The 18,455-nt window shown below is 35.5% G+C and overlaps 1 protein-coding gene across 1 annotated transcript in view; it reads right to left on the bottom strand.

Moving 5' to 3' along the window:
* Positions 1-14,046: 14,046 nt before the first annotated feature.
* Positions 14,047-18,455, bottom strand: part of LOC103811271 (sodium/potassium-transporting ATPase subunit beta-1-interacting protein 2-like) — a gene marked incomplete at its 3' end in the record, with an annotated part of 41,234 nt that continues 36,825 nt past the window's right edge. The window contains 1 exon segment of the mRNA XM_009084233.1: positions 14,047-14,127. Within this exon segment, the coding sequence (XP_009082481.1) occupies positions 14,047-14,127 (81 nt within the window).

The following is an 18,455-nucleotide window of genomic DNA, read 5'->3' as shown; positions in this document are numbered from 1 at the left end:
ACTTTATATAGGGCCATGTTACTTTCTATGCATAAAATACAGAAGTTCCATATTTCTACAGTTTTATATTTAATTCTAAAAAAATGAAAAGCTATTTATTTGTTCAAGGTTACATATGCAACAGTTTCCCTCTTTTTACCTAATCTAACATGTATCATGTAGCCCATCACAAAGGAAATACTACAGAAAAGAAATAGCCATTAATAAAAATTTAGCCTTAAATTTTTTAGTAGGCTGAATATATATCCCTTGCTCAGTATTGGAAATCTTCAGATCAGACCGTTTGCTTTGAATTTTTCATGCAGTCTTTCCATTTTTCTTGTTATGAGTGTCTTCTCTAGTACCAATCAATACAGAGGCACAGATTCTTGACATTGCTCTTTGCTTTGAAGCATGCACTTTACTTCATTTGCCTTTTTAAGGATTTCAGGTTTTGAAATTCATCTATTCCATGCTCTGAACCAAAGGTTTATTACTCATTTGCATGTTGGTATGACTTTTTTTATAAGGTTTCAAAACTAACTCCCATTGTTTCATAGACATGGTAGGCAGGTTTTCAATTTATTTCATGTGCAGCATCACTGCCTTACTCTGAAAGAAAATTATAATCAATGAAGGAGGAGAATCAAATAAACTATGTAACTTCAACTGAAAACAAGAAGCAGTTTTTCAGTATGTTTATAAATGAAAACTCAACCACTGCCATTCCTTCTCCTTTTCTTGAAGGCAAATCAATAAATGCAGGATTTTCAAGAAAGGATAAAGAATTTTTTTCATAGAACTCAAACCCCATTTTCAGAAATTACTAATAGACTAAACACTCACATTCCAATTTAAATGCAATCTAGGCTCCATGGCACCAGATTTTTAAATATATTAGGAACTCAGTGTTAAAGGAAGACATCCTGTTAGTGCTTAACTACCATGAATTCAGTGAGTGATAAGCACTTAGGGTTGGATTCAGCTCATTTAACTTCAGCTATGTTTTAGTGCTTAACTACCATGAATTCAGTGGGCGATAAGCACTTAGGGTTGGATCCAGCTCATTTAACTTCAGCTATGTAGAAGTCAGGTAGCTACTCTGAGCCATGTTGGCAGTGTAAGCAGAGAAGCAGGACACTCCAAAGAGTGTTTCAGCCCATCCTGGACACCTGTATCAGGCAGGTGTCCAGGAAAATAGGGGAAGTGTAAGAAGTGTAAAAGCAAGGAGTGGGAGAAACTAAAGAATTACACATGGGAAAGGGGCATGTCACATGGGCATGGGAGGATGGCAGCATAGCAGGGCATGTTCTGCTGAGAAGGAGCAGAAGACACATCATCAGCCTCTGGACTCAGCATGGCTTGCTGGTTCCCTTGACCCATCTTTTCCTGCCTATAACTCATCATTTAAAGTAAATGGCACATTATTTGAAAATAATTCTTAGGGTTATCAAAGATCTAAGTTATATGTGAAACAGAACTCATATAGAATTCGTCATGTATGCTGCTAATATTTTGCATTGCCTCTGTATGAGACATGGAAGAGATAGTACTTAATGCTTACCAACTTTGAAAGCATCCTTCATGACAGGAAACAATGGAATACTGTCTTGCACAGCACACAATGATATCAGTGTAACATAAAATTACATTTTTTTTATAAATTCTGTCTGACAGGCACATGTTTTTGCTTCTGAAAAACTGAAAATATTGCTTAAAGCTAAATAGAATGGGTAGAGGAATTAAACATACTTCCCCTGTAAGCTTACTCAAAAAACTTCAGTCTTCAGTGACATTTTGTATTGAGGCAACTCTTCTCTGCAAAAATCTGCCATTAATGCTACATGCTGGGACGCAGACAAACATCCTCTAATGATAAGTTAAAGAATGAATGCTACACTCATTTTCACTTTGAGATATGAAAGAGAATAAGTGCTATTATCTCTTGGAGATGTTTTGCCAGAAATTTAACATCAAAATTAAATCTTCATAGTCTGCTACAAGCGCCTGCTTTCACTATGCAGACAGAGATATTTCTTGAACGAAACCCAATTACTTCAGATTTGTACTTTACACTGTTTCCAAGTGTGAAAACCCAAGAGTCTGGCAATTATCATTATATTCTCATTCCTGTAGCAGGTTGAGTATGCTAATGAAGAGAAAAAACTAATTACATAGTATCATAGTCTGTTGTTACTAAGCACTCCTGTATCCTTTTCTTCCAAACAGCTGTCTGAGCTCATGACTTATTCCTTTATTAAAAATTAAAACCACAGAAATCAGGAAGGCAAACACAACAGCCAGAAGTTGCAGTTTTAGGAAACATGATTTGAACCCCATCATTGTTTGTCAGCCATGAGAAATGCAGTTAGAAGATCCAAAGCTTTCTGATTCTACACAGATTAGATGATATTATATACCCTTGTGCTGAGCTGAAACTTGTTATGTGATTGAAATACTTTAAACCATTGACAAAGGCACTGACAGTATTTGGCAAGTAGAGTAAGAACTACTCAAGACAGAATAAACAAAAGAATATATTTCTGCACAATGCAAACCAGGGTACCCATAACATAAGAAAACATCTGATGAAACCAGATGATTTTTTTATAAGTTGTGCTCACAAGGATAAAGAAATAAAAAATAATATCAAAGAAAAAGAATCAGACACAGAACAGCATACATGTGCTGTCAAATGAAGTAGAAAACACTGATATAATACATATATATGTATGTATGTATATATATGTTTGTTTCTCAATAAAAGTAAGTGGCTAGTTCCCTAGGCTTAAGGAGAAGCTTTTCTAAAGGAGGAATCTCAGTTTTGCTCATGGCAGTATTTCTTACATGGCCATTTGAATTATGCCAGGACTAACTGAAGTTAAACCTAGGATTAACAGCAGTTGGGTAGATAAAAATATTCACAGATGACCTTTGCACAACCCTCAGTATCAATTTTTATGCTATTCTTATGTAAATACTTATGCAAGTAGTTTTTATAGCATATCTTACCTAGATTATATTGGCAATACATATGTAACAATGCTTCCTTGCAATTTATATTATGATGTCATATGCAACATAGAACATACACCTACATAAACTTCAGATTGATATCCCAATGAGGGAAGAAAAAAGTTTTAAAAAATGTCTTAAAGGCAAACTTCAAGATAAACAAATATATTACAACTGCTTAACTTCTCCACCTAATGCAAATCAATCCCCATCACTGCTGCTGCAGGACAAAAGTCTCGTGGTTTAAGAGCATCTGAAGGAACACAATGAATCAAGTACATTTGGTTAAAATGGGCAGTGAAATGAAGAATTAAACCATTTAGTGTATTCTGTAAATGACAGTTAAAGAGAAAAACCTAAATGAAAATGCACTCGAATATAGTGTTTCCCCATACTCACAAAGCAAAATAAAATTTACAAGTTTAGCCAAATTCAGCTAGAATATATTTGGACATGCTAAGCATCAGAGGAATGTGCCAGAGGTAAGCAAAGCCAAGATTAAAAAAAGTGTGCAACTTTAATAAGCTGAGGCAGGAAAGAGAGGAGTGACAAATTTAACATTGCAAAGAAAGAAGAGAAAGAGGGAGAGAGCGATTGCTTTGTGCATCTGATTGGAAGTCAGAGAAGGGACACTTTAAGATATGGCCAAAAGCCTGACAAATCCAGACCCTCCAGTCCTTTCTTTTTTTTTTTTTTTTTCATCTGAGTAGTAAGGTATATCTCAATTATCCATACAGGAGGAACTGGCTTCTTCACATAGTTTTGAGCACTCTAATCTTACTCTCCTTCTACACTGCAAACAGCATTTTTTCTATAAAAGGATTAATTGGCAGTTTAAAGATACCAGTGAGATACTTACACACAGCACGTTAGTGATCACCTCATTATTGCTGAATTACCCAGCTATTGTAGGGTGGAAGAAAAATAGCCTGAGTTACACTGTGGCCTGCTGAAGAACAGGATTTTAGCATGAAACCCACAATAAACCACACTTCAGTTCATTTTGTAAGATTACTCAATCAATGAAATCCTACCCTGAAAACACAGAATCCAATTTCTATCCAAACAGGTATTTGTGGTAGTCTAGTAAGTGGGATATAACACTGGGCTACAGCACTCCTGAATAAATAGGATGCCCTTTAATATTAGGATCATTGAAATAGCAGCAGCAAGTTTAGAAAACAGCACAAGAGGGAACTTACACTCTGGGGATATATTCACAAAGTTAATCATTGAGTTTAATAGGTTTTCTAATGAAAAGGAGATCAAATATTTTTCATAGCTAGTCCTTCATTCTGAACATATGGAATCAACAAAACGAAACCTGCTGAGAGTGTGCTGTCAGCTGCAGTGTGACAGCACTGAACTCGATGTTTTGCCAGAGAATAATTTTTCTATTTATTATGGACAATTAATAAAAAATTATCATAAAATCCTACACTGTTATCAAAATTGACATTAGTTAATTTACTTATCCATATACGACAGATCGCTCCCTTTCAGTACCAGTTTTGGTACCAATGTTTTCATTGGAATGAGGAAGGAAGAAATTAACATGAAAAAATGACTAATATTTGAAATAATTCTACAGTTTTAAGGTACCAATATTACAGGAGGAAAAATCAGTTTCTGTTGTATCTTGAATAGTTACATTGCAACATGTTTCTCAAAATATCTATTTAAATGTTTAAGAAGATTTATCTAGTGAGTGCAAATTCTCTTGGGGTGCAGAAAGCATAGCACGAATCTGTGACTAGGGCAGACATTCACTTTGAAATATTTGTGACAGTTGAAACACACAGGTCTCCTTAGCTTTTTATCAGTGCCTTCAGTAGGAGCTACTCACCTGGTTGTGTGCAAAGTTTTTTGTGTGGCTACTTGAAGTGGCTTAAGACCCACCTGTGTATTTTAACCCAGGGATAGTCTGTGAGTGTTAAGTGCTTTAGTGCTCTCTCAGGATCATGGGAGTGGGAGCCTCCAGGTGAAGGGCAACTGCAAGTATGGAGGGCTATAAGATGAACTACTGTAAGAGATGACCAGTCACCACAGCCATTTTCAGTGCATGGCCTGTAGATCACTGCTACCACCGCAGAGGTGAGAAAGGAGTATGCAGGGGACAATATTAAACAGGATCAAAAAGGAAGAATACTTCAAAGCTCACCTTGCTTTCCCAGGTTCAATAAATGCTTATTCCTATGGGAGAAGATGCTGAAGGCAATACAGAATTTTTATTTCCTACTGGATTAACAGTGGCGTAATATCTAGTGACAAAATGATCGGAATGGTTTCCTTCAGATATTCCAAGTAATACAAAGCTCCTCAGAAACTGTGTGGGTTTAGTGCTGCCTTGAAATTGCTGATAGACCTCTGGGGCGCAAGATGGAGTTTATCTGTAGATTATATTTCGAAGGTCAATTACTTATTTATATTTAGAGGAAAAGTAGACATTGGCAAAGAATATTCTAGCCATTGCATCTACATTTAGAACAACAAATTGTTAAGGACTATGTTAAAGTATTGCATACGTCCCCCAAAAGAATAAATAATGAATCAACAATCTGACATCATGAGACAGTGAAGTTTCAAAACAGAGCATCTTTTCATAAGTTTTTATACTTTAACAAAAGATGAGTGGTTGCTCTGGCAGACTGCCCTGTTTTCAACTATGCTAAATAATCCGTCAGCCCTTGTCCATAACTGATTCCAGAGAGCCTGATTTATACACCCATAGGAAAGGTATAGTATATGAGAGGCAGAGACAACTCCCCAGAAGAGCTGTCATAGAAAACATGCATTCTGTAGCTGTGATCTTCTGAGCATCTGCTTGACTAGAAATAAATTTATCTTCTGATCTTTCATTTTAAGCAAAATCAACAGCTTTTCCCCCAGTGCCTTAAACAATTGGTGAAATGTTAGCAATGGTGCACTATAGCATACAAAAGTGATTTCCTTACAGAGGTGGACGGTGAAATGCTTTAAAAGTAGGGCTTTTATTCACTTGACTATCCATCCTCACAGAGATGAGAAACATGGGGAAAATATGATGAGAAAGTTGAGAAAATCCAGACTTCATGAAGAATTTCAAAGAAATAACACTGGTTTGAATCCTTGTGACAGTCTACTATTTTTTGCATTTCACTTCTTATTGTCACAGTGTGACATCCTAAGACTATCTGGGAAAGGGTCAACATATGTGGATTCAGAACTCAAAGTATAATGGCACCCTGATATCAAATTGGGGCCACTAGATGGTACTGCAATATAATTAATAAATATTAAAAGTAATCTCAAATATATATTTGTTGGGTTTTTTTCTGCAATGTCTTGGCTGTAGCATTTGAAAGACTTGCAGAAATATTTATGCCATTGCCCTTAGGTATATACTAAAGCCTCCATGTAACCATAATATGTGCAGTTGAAAGGTATATGTCAAAATGTATGTTTACCAATCTTAACAGTATAATTAAGGTACTCGATATATATGTATGCATATATATGATATTTATACAATAGGTACATACATATGCAAATTATCATATGGAATTATCATCTGATCAGTCACTACACAGTTATGAATTTTCATGTGCTCCTGTATTCAGTGCATAACTATTAAAGGATGAGTAAAGAGTGCATATATACATCAACATACAGATGTATGTTTATTCATAAACTCAACATAAAATATATCCCAGAATTTTAAAAGATAAACTTGTTACAATAAATAAAATTTATACAACCTTATTTTGTATTTTTTATACTGTCACAATTTGCTTCACCATTAAAGAGATGAAAAATTCCACTTTTATCTAAATGTATTCCACCATATGCTATGTCTACAGTAATAGACAGATTAAATTTTATAATCAGTTGTCTTCTAGCTGGTAAAGATCTTGAGGTTAAAAAATTGCTGCAAATCTAAATTTTCTGAAACCATAAGCATGCTTAATAGTATCTACCCATGAAACTACCCTCAGAATAACCCAGCACTGCTGGTTGCCAGCAGTATTTTCAATTTTCATCTGTTAGATATATGATCAAGCATGTCAAATCTGCCCTAAGTAATAGAAGAGAAAAAATAAAGTCATTTACTTAAAATGTTCTGATAGCTATTTATCTGAAAACCCTGGTCAGATTTACTGCTCAAAGGCATTTACCTACAAAGTTAACCAGATGCTTTGAGTTGAAAACTAATTTAATTTCTCTGTTATCTTAACAGGACATCTGTTAAAGTGACATCCAAGGAAGGTAATATGTTCACAATTAACTATTCTGCAGGTTGTTTTATTAGAGTATGTGCGATATTGACATTTAACTGTTAATGACCACTGCCTTACAAAAACAATTAGTAAATGTGGAATCAAAGCAGTATAATGGTTACACTAGCAAACGAAGTAAATGTAGAAGGACTGTGTAACTGGTGTAAGTCCAATCTTGTTGACAAGTTGGTTGCTTTGTTACAACTGAGTTATGCTGAAGATGAATGAACCATTTCTTTTGTTTCCTTCTTTCATCAGCTTTATCTATGTATCAAAACCTCTCCTTATAATCAGAGTATATTAGCTGCATAAAGTGTTCAGCACTCATAGCCAGCATGTTTTTTAAGCAACATGAATGACAAGCTATGCAAATCACATCCTGAAGTAATTTGCATTATTGCAGTTAATTTGAATATGGAAATAAACTGCATTTCAGAGCAACGAGGTATCAATCCAAGCAGTGGTATATGAAAACCAGGCACATAGGTGGATGTGTGCTTGCCAGCATTGGCATATTCAAGCGGCAAAATACTATAAGGCACCTGTTTCTAGTTGGCCCTTATAACTTTGCAGAATAAGATGTTGGAGGCAAGTGAGAACAGTAGCAAGAAACATAGGCTCCATATTTCCTCCCACTCTTCCACTTATTTCCACTAGCAATGCAGAACTGATGTTAATTTTTTGGCAGGAAATGCTATGACCATTGCTGTCTCTTCCCCTTCCCATTAGTGTCAACCATTGGAGAAGGAAAAGAGAAGGGATGGGCTGCACTACAGCCACTAAAAGTCAGCCATGTCTGGCTAATCCTAGATTAACAAGGGAAAGGAGGACTCCTCAGTGATGGAAAGTTGTTAATGCATGAGCATCATATGTGGGTGGATTTCTAAATGGCTAATTTACTCTGAAAAGAAACAAAGAGATCTTACTCTTGCATCGGATGCTCTCCCATAGTGCAGAATGTTAGCTGAGCCTGGTTGGAGGCAGGAGAATGGACTAGCCATATCCTGAAGTCTCTTCTGGCCTTAATTTACCATGACTATGTGTATGGAAACAGTGACTTTAATCACCGTGCACATTGTCATTTGGGGAATCCCAGTTACATGATTTCTTATATTACTCTTTATTCCTCTGATTTCATGATAGGAAAACCAGACTAACTTACAGTTCAGCTACAGAGTGGGCAATACTGGCAGATAACATAATAGCAGCAAACTCTCTCCCTATATCTTCATTTCTCCAGTAGTTCCTCTGCCTTCCAGAGCTGTCTCCCTTTCCAAGGGTATTCCCCATTAATGCTATTATATTTCCTTCCTACTGCTCCCTATCAGTTCCTGGGAAGCCTTCACCAAGTTTTGTTTAACCTTCCTGATTCATCCTTGCTTCAGTAGGAAAGGGGAAGCATTACATATTTGCAGCATTTTATTTGACTGCAAGGCTTATATACAACATTTTCAGTATTTCCTTAAATACAATATCAGGCACCTCAAATATTGGTGTAAATAGAATTGTCTTGGAACTAAAGGAGTCTAATTATTTTTGAATGTATTATTACTTCTTTCAAATATGGAAAACCTTCTTCTTTCTACATTTTACCTAAGATAATATATAGCTTTACATATATGTAAACATCCTTCATTTATCTTCCATACTAAAGCATGCAAAATTGTGAAAAATTAACTGAATATTTATTACATAATAATTGGCTTTTTTCTTGTGAGGTGGAACAAGCTCTCTAAGGTTGGAAACAGGAATTTAATGACAGAAAGGATAAATAGAAAACATTAGTACTCCACCTAAAAGCCTAAGGGGAGTGTTAGAAAAGATGGAGTATAACTCTTAGAGGTGCACAATGAAATGACAAGAGGCAATGTCACAGATTTCAGCAATGGAAATTTCAGCTGCATATCAGGAGAAAATTTTTCACAATGAGAATGGTTAAGAAATAGAGAAGTTGTGAAATTTCCACCCTTGGAGACTTAAAACTTGACTGGCTAAAACTCTTAGCAACCTGATAGAATTTTGAAGTTGATCTTGCTCTGTCCAGAAGATTGGATTAAGCGACCTGCAGAGGTCTCTTCCAACATGAATTACTCTGTGATTTTGTGAGTCAAATTTTATTTCCAGTTATTTGAGGTGGGTAGGAGAGAATGTGTTCAGAAACATTTGATTTTCCTTAGAACTTGAGGCAGAAAACAGCCTGATTATATATTTTCCTTTAGTTTACATTTTAATAGCTACAGTACATTCAGTTCTTTGTATCATGTTCAACAATTTAAATTTTAACTAACTGTATTTTTTAATCTTTCCCATTCTTTCATGTTCTCCCTGCTGCAGCTCAGGACAAAATAAGAAAGGAAGTAACTTAATTTGAATGCAAATAGCAACTCTAAGAAACCCAGAACAGTAACTTGCAACTCAGATCTGTAGAATGAGTTCTAAAACCATGAGGAACCACACTTTGACAACACATGGTGAGCTACATGCATAATATGGCCACTGTGCTTAGAGTTCTTAGGTGCCACAGTTCTGTACATAACCTTTCTACGTGTTGTCATATCAGAACTGAAGTACAGGATTTACTTTTATATTTGCTTATTAAGCTTTCTTTCTCCCTGCTGCAATACATGGAGTAAGATTCAGTATGGCAGCCTGACTCAATTCCCAGACCTTCATCTCTAAAATAGGCCGTGGGGTACAGAGACTAAGGAAATGAAATAGATCATGAAAAATAAAAAAATACACTTGTGACAGAATAATTAAAAGCTATATGAAAATGAATGTACAGAGAGAGCTAAATTATGCTTAGTCAAGCAATCTTAATTCCGGTCTTTCTCGGTACTAGGGTGTTTGACTTTCAAACACCTAATTTTTGTGTCAAAAGACATACAAGTACAATATTATGATTTAATTTATTAAATGTAACCTTGCATGTTATTAGGTATAAATAAGGAAGATTTCAAGAATGGCACACAAAAAGAAACTAAGTAAATTTTGACAGTTAAAATGAGTTTTTAAAAAGTGTATTCTTGGTCACATTCACATAGTACTCTAAGGACTACAGCAAAGTGATTCTGGAGCACAGACAGGTGTCAATGAGAGGAGAGCTCTTGTATCTGGTCACACAAGTAGGGTTGCATGCAAAGAGAACCAAAAGTACTGGCTCAAGTCTGGGCTCGTGTGCAGCAAGGGCTGCTTTGGGTCCTGAACCCCAGCTGGTCCTCCTTGTTCAGCACCCCAAACACAGACTCTACCTTGACTTCCAGTGACTGAGAGCAGGAGCATCTCTTCACTCCCACATTTGTGACGGGAAGAGTGCAAGCTCAGCCATGAATTTTTTTCAGCAAAAGACATGTTTACTCTTTTTAAACTAAAAATGGGTATATGATAGTTCTTATCCTGCTTCTATTCTGCTTGTGGGATCATTAGACATCATTAGGGGGAGCTTTTAAATGCCTTGAAGCAAGAGTGTTGTTTCTTTATCACACGAGCATTTTGTTGTTGTTGTTCTGAGATAACTGAATCTATCTCTTTGTGTCCTTTCCCGGTGTAAACAAATTACAAAAATATTACATTTTCTTAGACATGCTTTCTATAATGTTTTCTTTATTTTGCTTCACTAGAGTGCTTCAGATGTGCTTCATTCAAGACAAGAGGTTATGATTTTCATGTGCTACATTTGCTTAGCCACAGGCCAAAATAAATATTACCAGTCCTGAAATTTTAAAGTCCTATTATGCTGAATATGGCACTCATCAGCAAGCAGAACAACTCACAGACTAATTAAATATTTCTGTAGACTAATACTGAAAAGTAAGTCTGAGAAGTGGATTTTCTAGGCATTCATTCACAGATCCACATAACAATCAAGGTTAAGAAGTGATTGCACTTCCTCTCCATTACAAACTTTTCATGTAAATCCATAAATATTCCAGCTTGCTATGAAAGTGCTTCAGAAAAGATAACTACTCAAGGACCAAAAACATTTAGTGTGAAGCCATTTTCCACAAGGTATCTATGACTGTGTGGTGTATAACGCAAACAGATTTGCATGGGTGTTCACTAATAATCTCTGAGACTCCTTGGTCTCTTCTGAGACGATTATGTTATTGTTCTAAACATTTTGGAGTCTTTGCAGGCTTGTTTCAGTGTAATAAGGAGAAGCTGTAAAAATGACATGACTTCCACCCCCTACAAGTAAAATTAAAAAAAGGATGAAGCTAGCCAGCCTTTTGTAATAAGGTATATTAACAATTGAAATATGTCCTTTCCATTGTATCAGCAGATGATGATGGAAAAATTGTTGTACGTACACATAGAATAAAAGCTGTTCTCAAAACTTTGAAAAAAGTGCCACGCTTTTATTTTATTTGGTAGTAAACTATAAATTATACATATAAAAATAAACTATACCCATCTGAACTATTATTAGGCTGTAATTTTAACCTATAAATTCTGAAAGCTATGCTGCACAGAATCCTCTCTCATGTTTTACAACCTCAGAGGCATCCCTCTGGTACTTGCCTAAAGGTTATTTTTTATTCTCTATTTAGAACCAATTCAGACCCAGTGCTTTTTTCAAGTTCTACATGCCATTCCAAACAAAACCAAAAGACAGCGGAGTATCACTACATATTTAAAGTTGCAGATATTCCTAGATTCAAATATAAATAATGAAGAAGATTCAGTGCAAGACATGAATATGATTGAAAGACATAACCCTTAAAATGATCCATTTTGTAGGATACCTACATCTGTAAAACAGTCAGAGCATCTGATGAGTCTAGAACAGGAGAATAATATATATCTACCCAAATAGTTTGGTGTCTTTCCATGAGACATATTTCTAGGCCCTGATCTTGCAGAATAATTATTCCTCTGGGGAAGTTATGATGTACCATTCACAGCTGAAAAGGAGAGGAGAATCATGTCCTGTATGTGAATTAGACCTTTTCCAAATAATGAATGAATCTCTACCTATTTCTTATATCCACTTTCTAGGAACTTTTCCTTTTCTCTCTCTTTTTACCAATTCTGTTGCTCTGAAAGCCAGTTGAAGTGGAAGGAATCTATTCTACTGCATATTTCAAGGCAGACCATATCACTAGAACAAATCATACCTCTGAAGACCAAAAAAAATTTAACTGCATTCAAATACAAGCCTGAACCATATGGTTGGTTGGGAAACAGTCTAGATGACACAGCCCTAGACTTCAGGAATAAAAAAATCAGTTCCAGGTTTAGGTACTGTTTGTGGCACATTTTTATTCCAACTAGCACTTAGCAGTGTCTTAAGCTGTTTTTGTACCCATTAAGACACAGTGCTAAAACAGCTGCTTCTTCTTTCTCCATTCCTTTTCACCCCCTTCCACTTCACAGACATGATAAGCATCCCAACATTTACAAGTTTAGGAATGCAGGTGGCTGAAACAAGCAGGTGGAAAGAGGGTGGATTGTGTTGAGTATAATTGTACAACAGGTGCTGGGTTTGTTACATATATTAGTTTACTTAGCAATACAGAAAAGATTGTAACCTAATAAAAGATAATATATGCAAGTTCTTTTATTTACTATGTTTTTGCCAAGCTTTTAATGGGACTGGGTGTGTCTGAAGGTATACAACCCAGAAAGTGCAACATTTTACCTGCAGAAAATTACTTTATACCTTAAGGAAAAGAAATTCTGAACCTTTTGAAGCCAGTGTCTTTTGAAGAAACAGAATACAAGGGGATGAAATGTTCTTATCTCCAGTAGTTTGTGTACTTTGGGAGTGATTGGAAAGAAAATACAGGTAAAGAACTATATGCCTCATTTATTCTTCCTTTAATTGTATTTAACTTTCTGCATCATAAGATACCAGTAACTCACAAAGGATCAGAGAATTACATCTGTAATTTACATTTGGGCTAAACTCGCTATAATCAGGAACAGCAATTAAAAATCTGAGCCAAGAAGAGAATGTGATTTCTTTGATATGTGAGATTCTTCTTGATGGTCAGTTCATAGCACTGTGAGCATATTTCAGCACGGACATCAATCCTTAGATGCAGTTTGAGCTTATCACTCTAACAAAATAATTTGTTGGCACAGCTAATCTTTCATCCCACAAATTAACCGCTTTCTGGGAACACCTTAAAAAGTAGATTTGGTTTGAAACATTGGTTTAAGCCCATTACCAGCTGCCACTTTATGTGCTGTCACTTACAGTGTAATTAAAACCCTATAAATATGTCATTCTTAGGAAAATATACTTTTCCTACAGATTTTTACTGTGTGTAAGTTTCAATCATAACATTCCTACCCGAAGCACACATTGCTGTAGTCAAATGGAAATCTGTTCTGGCACCTCAGTTTACATCTTAATTTAATGAAAGACACCTTGTTTTACAATTATTATGCTATGGTATAAGGCCCCTGAAAGGAATCCAGATAAGTACAGGAAACTAAATGGTACAGAGAATATTTGTTTACTTCTGTGATGGCAATATGTTGTACTCATGAAATCACTAATTAGTGTCTCTCACAGGGGTGAATTTTGCTTTGCAGAACTACTGAGGGGTGTAAAAAGAGGTAATTTTGTTTTAAAACATATACTATTATTATTGTGGGCATCAGAATGTATATGCTCATTACTGTCTAGTTTAAAAGTTCCTAACATACCCAGAATACTCCAAATTTCCATCATACTACTATACTCACTCTGGTCACACTAAAAGGATGAGCAAAACAGAGCACAGCCTGTCGACTGGGGCATGTTAACAAACTGCTGATGGCTTAAATGCATCCAATGGTAAATTACCTTTGAAAGGTCCCCAGCCTCCAAATAGAAGCAGATAACAAACACGTTCCATGTAACCCAAAGGACCAGCCAGCCAGCATACTGCAGGGAGGAAGAGAGAAACACTGCATTAACAATTCCACTGTCAACTGAGTTAAACAGTTCATGAGACCATTAGTTCAACCCAAGACAAAACTAGGCTAGAAATATGGTGCATATGAATAAAAGAGAAACATGAATGAAGTCTTCCCTTTCCAAGGCACAGTCTTAGAGTGACCCTGTGAGAGCTCTGTCACACCAGAAATTCTGTATCTCAGAAAATACTTGATAAATCTGACATTTGAATTTGAGACTAACCTGGATCGCTTGTTGTTGTTCAAATGGGGAATACTACAACAAAGAGATATGTAATTTTAATTATATATTAGAAGTGCAGAGCTGTTTATTCAAATGATTATCCAAATATAATTTAATGACAGTCTAATTGAACTAGGTACTGGATTCTGCAACACTTCAGGTTTAGTCTCAAGAACAGAAACATATATAAAACCTGAAGAAAATAAATGTATATATATAGATTATTTTTCCGTATTTATACAAAATATGCAGTGGTTTGGTCATGACAGCTGCCCCTATCAATATATTTTGTGACATTCCAATCTATGGTTCATAATTATTCAACACTCTCAGGGGTAGACTGCATTTTAAATTGCCAGTTTCTATGGGTATTTTTTGTTTGGTTTGTTTTACACTGTATAGGAGAAGTAGAGAAGTATTCATGTTTAAGCAATATCTGTTCACTGGTAGTTGCCAAACTTCTTATTCATGAATCTGATGTGAGTAATGGAGTACATGTTTACTCTCCTTCTGTCTATTATTTTGCTTCTGTTTTGTATTCAGAAGATCTTATGTGCTAGGACTAGAAACAACATTTCCCTGCTGTACTGCTGGAGGATCTTGTATTATAAAGTTTGACTTGCTGTTGCTATTCTTATCTAATGTTTGTACTTGAGAACTTCCCTTGATTAATTATTCCATCATCTAATAAACTTTAGGATTTACAAATGTTTTTCTAATGGCTGTTGTAGCTATCCTCTAGTTGTTCACAATTCAAATCTGTATGTTTTCCAGTTTCATTCCACAGACCCACGGCACTGGATATGTGTGAAATATGACACAGACACAACACTATTCCCTAGCTGTTACAGCAGAGAGCTACTTCCTCCTTTTATATCATCACCCCATTTCTCTCAAGTATTTACAGACTTACTCTTCATGTCTTGTAATCTTTTCTTAAAATTATACTGACTGAATTTTACTAAACTGCTTTTCCAAATCAGGAAACTATTTTCTGCACACTTCTGTGTGTTCACATTCTGAACAGACAGACAATATTTGGGACTGTATACTATCCATCCCATACAAAAAATATAGGACAAACTATTGTTTGTCATGAATGATAATTTCATTCTCTAATTCAGTAAAAAACCTACGTAGGATTCTTCTCGCAAGTGCTTTGTATCACACTGTCCATCACTCAACATGACATTTTCCACTTAATCTTCTAAATGCTGTGAAAATAATACAATTATATCCTTCCTCAGGATCTAAAGTGAAACTCTATCCAACATGACTAAAATTTAGGCCTATTCCCAGTTTTTAGTTTTACAGATAACAAAATAATTGCCAGCCAGCCTAGCTATTAGGTAGACCATGAAGAGATTTTAAAGAATTATGACAAATATTCATTTGATCTCACAAAAGATAACACAGCATTAAAGGCTTGAATTACGTTATAGAGAAGTAAATTCAGGTAATTTAAAGCATACAGATTACATACACTTTTTGGGTCAGCTCTTTCTTGCCACAGATAATAGATTTATTCAGCTCAAGAGGGACACTCTGGAGGTCACCTGGTCCAACCTCTGCCCAAAACACAACCAGCATGGATCAAGTTGTGCAGGGATTTATCCATGTGAGGTCTGAATAGCTTCAGGGATGCCTTCACTAATCCACATCTACTCTTTGAGTCCAGGCTGCTCGTAAAACTTTGGAAAATAGGAACTTAGTTCAGATACATAGTCTTCGCATATTAAAATATTTAAACACAACTCAGACTTTAAGTATATTGAGCATTTCATTTTTCTGTAACTTGCTCATGGTACACCTGGCTTTACATGTAACATGGAGCTTTACAACTATAAGAAAAGAGAAGGAAATATTAACTTAGATTCAATAACCTTAATTTGGCTATTTTTACCAACTTTGCAGCATTTTAACCCACCATTTTTTGCCAAACATTTTAATACTGCAATGTTAAATATTCTGAAAGAGCTAATACAAGTACTCCTTCTGACACATGAAGATAACTGGATTTCTTATAGTGAAAATTCCAAATACTGCATTTAGACTGTTTTCTCAAAGAAATATGACTGAAGCAGCAATATCCTTGTGCAATGTCTATTCCCTTGAAACATGTTTTGTGTTCCAGAAGAATTCTAAGCAAACTGGGCAAAAGAATAGAAGATTCAAAGATTTTTTTTCCACAAAAGGTTCAGGAAAATAGGTCTATAAAAGGGAAGAGACACTCTATTAACTCCTCATACAGAGAAATACTTGCAAGATCATTTTTATCAGTCAACACAAAGGGGATAAACATGGGCAAGAGATGCTAGGTTTCATTAGATCAGCTGCTCATGGCACAACTTGTCACATTGCATGTAAGTCACAGCTGATTAAAAAGCTCATCATGCACTGCACACCCAGCAGAACACTCCAAGGTACTTAGGAACTGCTTGTCCCAACAGAGAGCCTTATTACATGAAGAAGCAAAAATTTTCTTTTCCATTGTCTAGTATACAACCAAAGAAAATGACAAATTTATCTGCCTTTTAGACACACTCATTTGACAAGCATCTGTTGTTACTGGTCTACAGATAAGGTTAAAAATGTCTTTTAAAAGTATATTTTAAACTGCTTCCTTTTGAAATGTTATATTAAGTGTTTGCTGCCTGAATTCTGTGGATAAACATGGAGTTTAATTGTCTTGAAATACAAGTATGTTTCTGCTTCCCACTGCTTCTTATTGCAGATACTTCAGATCTAGCACATCTCTTATCTCTGCATCACATGTCTCATTACCTACGTCCTTCAACAAATTGTTGTGGAAATTCAGCTCTGAAGGTCTGTGACAATGAACAAATCCCTTTGGCACTCTATTATATGTATCTAATTAGAAACACATTTTATAAAAGTTCTTCAAAGAGCTATAGCTGTATTTTTTTCTCATATGTGGGAGTTCAAGACAGTTGCATTATCTGACAGAAGACACCACAATGCTACAGAAGTCACATATCAACAAGACAAGAACTTTGATGAATACACACTTGACCAAGCAAGAGAGAGGGACAAGAGGCACAGGAACAACAATGCAGCTTATTATTTTCATGGAGATCCATACTGGAAAGAGGTATAAAAGGTCAAGACTGAAAAAGTGAATACTCAGTATTTGGCAAATTTTTATCCAATCTGTAAAAGTTACTTTTATTTGTAAAATAAATGATATAAATACAGCTCTTATAATATGCTCAGCATTCTTGAAGTAATGATGAATTTATAACCCTTAGCAAAGAATTTTGAGGAGTTAACTACTTTTTGATTTACTGATACTGTGTAGTTACATGTTTGAAAATTTGCTATGAATCATCACAAATGTGCTACATATAGGAAAAAGTAATTAACTGCAGTTCAAAAATTATAATTACTACATTTTCTGTAGTAATTAAAAAGTGATTATTTATGCTGTCTGGGTAACATTACTTGAGTTGTTCGAAGTTTACCTTGAGCCCAGCACGTCTGGAAAGAGCATCTCTTTCAAATAACACAGTGAGAACTGTCCACAACTATAATTATCTCTGCTTCTAAAGTTACTTTCCCCTAATTTCCTCATTCTATGAAGATACATCACTTAGAAACATAATTTTCAAGCCTATATTTTCCCCATCAAATACGATAACAAGTGGAATTCTGAATGCTTGGCACCAACTTACTATCTAAACTAGAATTCAGCTAATCTTTGAAGTCCTTACACCTCTGACTACCTTCAAAAAGCTCCTCTAAAATAGAAACAACTCTTGGTGGAGTCATTTGTACAAGGACATCAGAGCCCATGGTTTAGTTGTCATAACCTTCTGTGGTGCTACCTGTTTGAACTTCTCCAGCACCAAACAATAAAAGTTCTGCCTCTTGTTTCCATCTTCCTAAAACTGGTAAAAGACCTCAACTAGATTCCCTTGAAGTCCATTTGAAGTGGAAAGGGCATCAATCTCCAGGGTGACTTCATGTGGCCATTTAGTAGGCACCATTCTCTATTTTAATCTGATCTGAGCATTTTTGCTGTTTCCTTCCCATTCCTATTGCAATATAACATG

Source organism: Acanthisitta chloris, unplaced genomic scaffold, assembly GCF_000695815.1.
Source record: "Acanthisitta chloris isolate BGI_N310 unplaced genomic scaffold, ASM69581v1 scaffold81, whole genome shotgun sequence".
In the NCBI taxonomy this organism is placed as follows: Eukaryota; Metazoa; Chordata; class Aves; order Passeriformes; family Acanthisittidae; genus Acanthisitta; species Acanthisitta chloris.
This window is presented reverse-complemented; position numbering and strand designations above follow the sequence as displayed.